At 38.6% G+C, this 4424-nt stretch overlaps 1 protein-coding gene across 1 annotated transcript; it reads left to right on the top strand.

Annotated features, from left to right (window-relative positions):
* On the top strand, positions 1-3120 carry LOC110094152. The gene is made up of 2 exons (XM_020819315.2): positions 1-1549; positions 2727-3120. The coding sequence occupies exons 1-2, from the start codon at positions 159-161 to the stop codon at positions 2962-2964; spliced, it is 1629 nt and encodes a 542-aa protein (XP_020674974.1). The 5' UTR covers positions 1-158; the 3' UTR covers positions 2965-3120.
* The last annotated feature ends 1304 nt before the right edge of the window (positions 3121-4424 follow it).

Below are 4424 nucleotides of genomic sequence, written 5' to 3'. Positions count from 1 at the left end.
GCCGTGTAGCCAAGTTGCGACTTGCACGGGCCACGAAGACTTCATAAATAAGAGGCATGGACGACAATTGCCAGACTTAGAGCTACCACCCGTGACCTCAGTTAGCAGACCCCTTCGCTCTCTTTGCCCTCTAGTCCCCGCCGGCCTAGCGGCCGGTGATGGCCGTGGAAGTCGCCGGAACTCTCTTTCATTGGTTCCAGCCGCCACTTCCTTCCGGAAGCTCTATCTCCAACAAGGCCTTAGCCTTCGCATTCTCAAAAAACACTCCCGGTCCATCCATTGCTCATCACAGAGGTCATAAATCGTACTTCCTCGGAACTGCCATTATTCATCGTTCTCATCAAAGAAGAGCGGGGGAACGAAGAAGCAGAGCTCGAGTCCATTGTAGCGCTAGCCTTGATGGATTCGGATTCGTCGATGATGGCAAAGATGACGAGGACGAATTTGAGAAGAGGATCAACGACTTTGCCTCGAAATTTAAGATGGATGCTGAGTCTCGAATGATTCAAGACGCAGAGATAAGTAATAGCGGTGGTGAATTCGCTCCTTCTTCTTCCCCTGTTTCTGGGCCGGTGTGCCCTTCCCTGCTTTCTATTGCGTCTGAAATACGATCGATGCGACCAGATCTGGGGCCGGCCTGCGATGGATTCGAGCCTGATAAGGTTCAGCTAAGAGCGAATAGCTTCGATCTTCCGCTCTCGCTCCGGATTCTGAAGCGGAAGAAGAAGCAGTGGGAATCGGCGGAGATAGACGACTCCGCCTACTCCCCGGTGAAGAAGGCCTTCTCCTCGATGGTGTTCATCGTGCGCGAACTTCAGAGCCACACCATTCGTATGCGTGAAACCCTCTTCTCCTCATCCAAACAACAGATCCAGGGGATTCTCGCCAGGGTCCACGAAGAGCTACACGCCTCCTTCGTTTGGCTTTTCCAGCGTATATTCTCCACCACTCCCACCCTCATGGTCTATCTCATGCTCCTTCTTGCCAACTTCACAATCTTCTCCATCACCGACTACCATGCCAACGCCAAAACCCCTACGCCGTCTATCTCCTCCACCGTCCAAGAATCCCACAGCCCGTCCTCCCGATTGGATTCTTCAGCAGTGAAATCATTTTCCGTAGGAAGATCGGCCGCCGTCGGAGGAAGCGGAGGTGGTGGCGGGGGTAAGAAGGACCCGCCCGTCGCCGGCGCAGCCGACGATGGACGGTGGGATCGGTCATCGTCTTCATTCCATAACAGTGGCACAATTTCTCCTGAAGTAGCATCCACGGCTTCGGCGAAAGAAGAGGATGATGAGAAGGCGTGGAAGAGGATCGTGGAGGCGGCGGAATGTATTCGGGCGAGCGGGCGGCACGAGGCGCTCATGGATCCCGATACGTTGCGGCGTTTCATATCGCCCGTTACGGTTGAGCTTGAGCCGGACGACTTATCGGCATACGCGGCGACGGAGCTGTCGTACCGGCGAGTTCTCGCCGAGGGCCTGGATGATCCTCTCCTTCTCTCCAATTTTGCCCAGTTTCTCTATGTTGTTCTCCGCGACCACGACAGGTAAATTCTTAAATCGCTTATATTATTTGAATTTATTTATTTTCAATTAAAATTTATATGATAATGATGCAAATACAGTTAATTCAAAACTAAGAAAATTTTTGTTTAAAAAATTAGGTTAAATTTTGAGCATCAAAGACATTTTTTCTTTCAGGTCATTTATTTAAAACTATTCCTATTTCAACTTTTCACTAAAAAGTATCAAATCTCAAATTAAAAAAATCAATAAAAAGTAATAATTTATCTTATCTTATAAAAACAATAATAAATCATAATCTTATGATATAGTTTTTTATTAAAGTTTTGGCAGTATTAATATGATTTATTATAAAAATTTAATGTCATTTTGTGTTTTGTAGGGACACTGTACGTCCTGATATTATATTAAATTTCATAACTTTTAACTAAAGTGATGTGCTTTTTTATTTTCAAAGTTAATGTCACATGTTCCAATTTGAATTCTAACTTTCATTATTTTTTATATATCATCAAAACAATTCATCTGAAGAACAAAATATGAATTTTTTACATTTTTTTTTAAATTTAAAATATTCAAATATATTCACTGTAAATTTTAGGATCAAATCCTAATTATGTGAACATTATTTTGAGCACACTCATCATCTGGTTTGTTGAAACAAACCAACATTATAAAAAAAAGTCTGGATTGAGTGATTGAGGTTTTGTTTGGGCCGACTTTAATATAAAAAGTAATAAAAAAGCTGTCTCAAATGAATTGAAGCCCGAGTCCATATCAACTTCAATGATACATTAAAAAACATTATTAAAAACTTTTTAGGTAACATTGAACAAATGCCTTTCAAATTTTGTGCAGTCAAAGTGGTTATCTTGATAAGATAAATCTAATGACTTCAAAATAATTCAATTCAAAATTCATTATTGCACCCACATATTCTACTCCATGTTGGTCAACCATTGACTTCTAATACTAATACCTTGTTACGGATCGTCCAATCTCCTCTCCTATCAAAAACTTTTTTGAAAATTTGCTAAACTGCTAGCATCAACTAGTTTAATTGATCCAGAGTTTGAAATTTGCTGCCAATATTATGGGATCGAATTTAGATAAATTGTTATATTTATTTACAAAACTTTGAATTTAATACAAATTATTATTTTGTTGGTGGGTGCTGAAATGAAGAAGTTTTATATGCAGGGCCGAGGAATATTTTAAGCGGGCGGCAGTGGCGGAGCCGGCGGATCCGGAAGCTTTATGTCGGTACGCGAATTTCTTGTGGGTGGCGAGGAAAGATTTGGGGGCGGCGGAGGAGACCTTCTTGGAAGCCATTGAAGCAGATCCCGGGAACAGCTATTACTCTGCTAACTACGCACACTTTTTGTGGAGCACGGGCGGCGAGGACACGTGCTATCCTCCCGATGCTTGTGATTCATAACGGTCTCCACGATTAATAACAGGCGGGAATAAGTAAGTGGGAAGATCGCTTTAAATATTTACCGTTGTATCTTCCTGTTTCTAATTTTCTCTCTTCTTCTTCTTCTTCGTTTCTAATGCTTCTCAAATAAATTTACGGAAAACATAATTTTGTATATGTCGTTGAATTTGAAAGAATGATTTGAAATGAGTTTTCTTTAATGTTTTGAATATAGGATAGGACCAGCTAATTCAACCGGTTTGACTGTGAACCGGATAAGTTGCCGGTCCAGTCTAGTTAGAAAATTAGATTCTCAATGAATTAGTGAAAACGGTGGTTCAATCGGAAAAACTGTTGAACTGGTTTTGGTTTGATTGAACTGACCGGTTCAATTTACATTATTTTTATTTAAATAAAAATTTAATACAATTTTTTTTTTTAATTTTAAATATATATTTAAAGGCATATATGTAAATAAACTTTATCATGTGCCTTATATAAAGAGGATTAATTTAAATTCTCATGTGATGTGAGGCTAAAAATTTATAGGAATTCGGCATTAGAATTAAAGTGTTGAAATATTAAAAATAAAATTTAAAAAAAAAACAGTTGAATTATGAAATTTCTTCGGTTGTAAATTTAAGTTTGATAATGGATATAATTTATAAAAGTTATGAACATAAAATTTTTATATTATGAAATTTATATATTATGTTCTTATTCTTTTTAAAAATTATACATATTTTTATTCATATAGCTATTATAAATTTTTTTATATTATAAAATTTATATATTAATCAAGCTTTTTAATATGTTTTATGTTGAGCTTTAGGCTCCGTTTGGGACAACTTTTTTATTACTTCTTAAAGTTTTAATTTTGTACTAAAAAGCTGCTTTAAGAAACATTAAGAAAGCCATTCCAAAACGAAGCCTAAGTCCCATGTTAGGGATAGATTTTTTGGATGCACAGGGTTGGGAGAGTCCCATATTGAGAGCATAACAAAATTTTGGATTTTAAATATAGTATGGTGCCCCTTATCCTTTTGATTTGAAGATTTTAGATGATGGGTGTTTATTCAGTAGTGCACTAAGTTCATCTTTGTTCTCCTTATTCCACACTAGTAACATTCTCCAAAGAAAATATTTTCTCCAAAAATTTAACTAGTAGAAAATTTATTTAGCATGCTCTAATCTTCAATCCAAACGTCTCCACCTATGAAGAATGAACATCAACATGAGATACAAACATAAGCGTGGACATTAGGATACAACATAATCATAAAAAGTAGGAGATGTCACCATGGTTTAAAATTGCGCAATATGAGGCTCGCCTTGAGGCCCGCCTTTGCGCAATTCCAGTAAAAAAATGCCTCGATGCTTACGCCTCGAATTTTTTTTATGAGGCTTGCGCCTCAACTTGGTTGGGGCCCGCCTCGCCTTACTGGCATGAGGCTTACGCCTCACGCTATATATATATATAT

The sequence above is a fragment of the Dendrobium catenatum genome, unplaced genomic scaffold, assembly GCF_001605985.2.
Source record: "Dendrobium catenatum unplaced genomic scaffold, ASM160598v2 fragScaff_scaffold_71, whole genome shotgun sequence".
Taxonomy (NCBI): domain Eukaryota; kingdom Viridiplantae; phylum Streptophyta; class Magnoliopsida; order Asparagales; family Orchidaceae; genus Dendrobium; species Dendrobium catenatum.
The sequence above is the reverse complement of the archived record's forward strand: the minus strand, read 5'-3'. Positions and strand labels throughout refer to the sequence as shown.

Excerpts from the sequence above, each read along its gene's own strand:
- LOC110094152 (XM_020819315.2), top strand. The coding sequence starts at position 159 with ATGGCCGTGGAAGTCGCCGGAACTCTCTTTCATTGGTTCCAGCCGCCA. Across the intron at positions 1,550-2,726 it reads GTTCTCCGCGACCACGACAG|GGCCGAGGAATATTTTAAGC; the intron begins GTAAATTCTTAA and ends TTTTATATGCAG.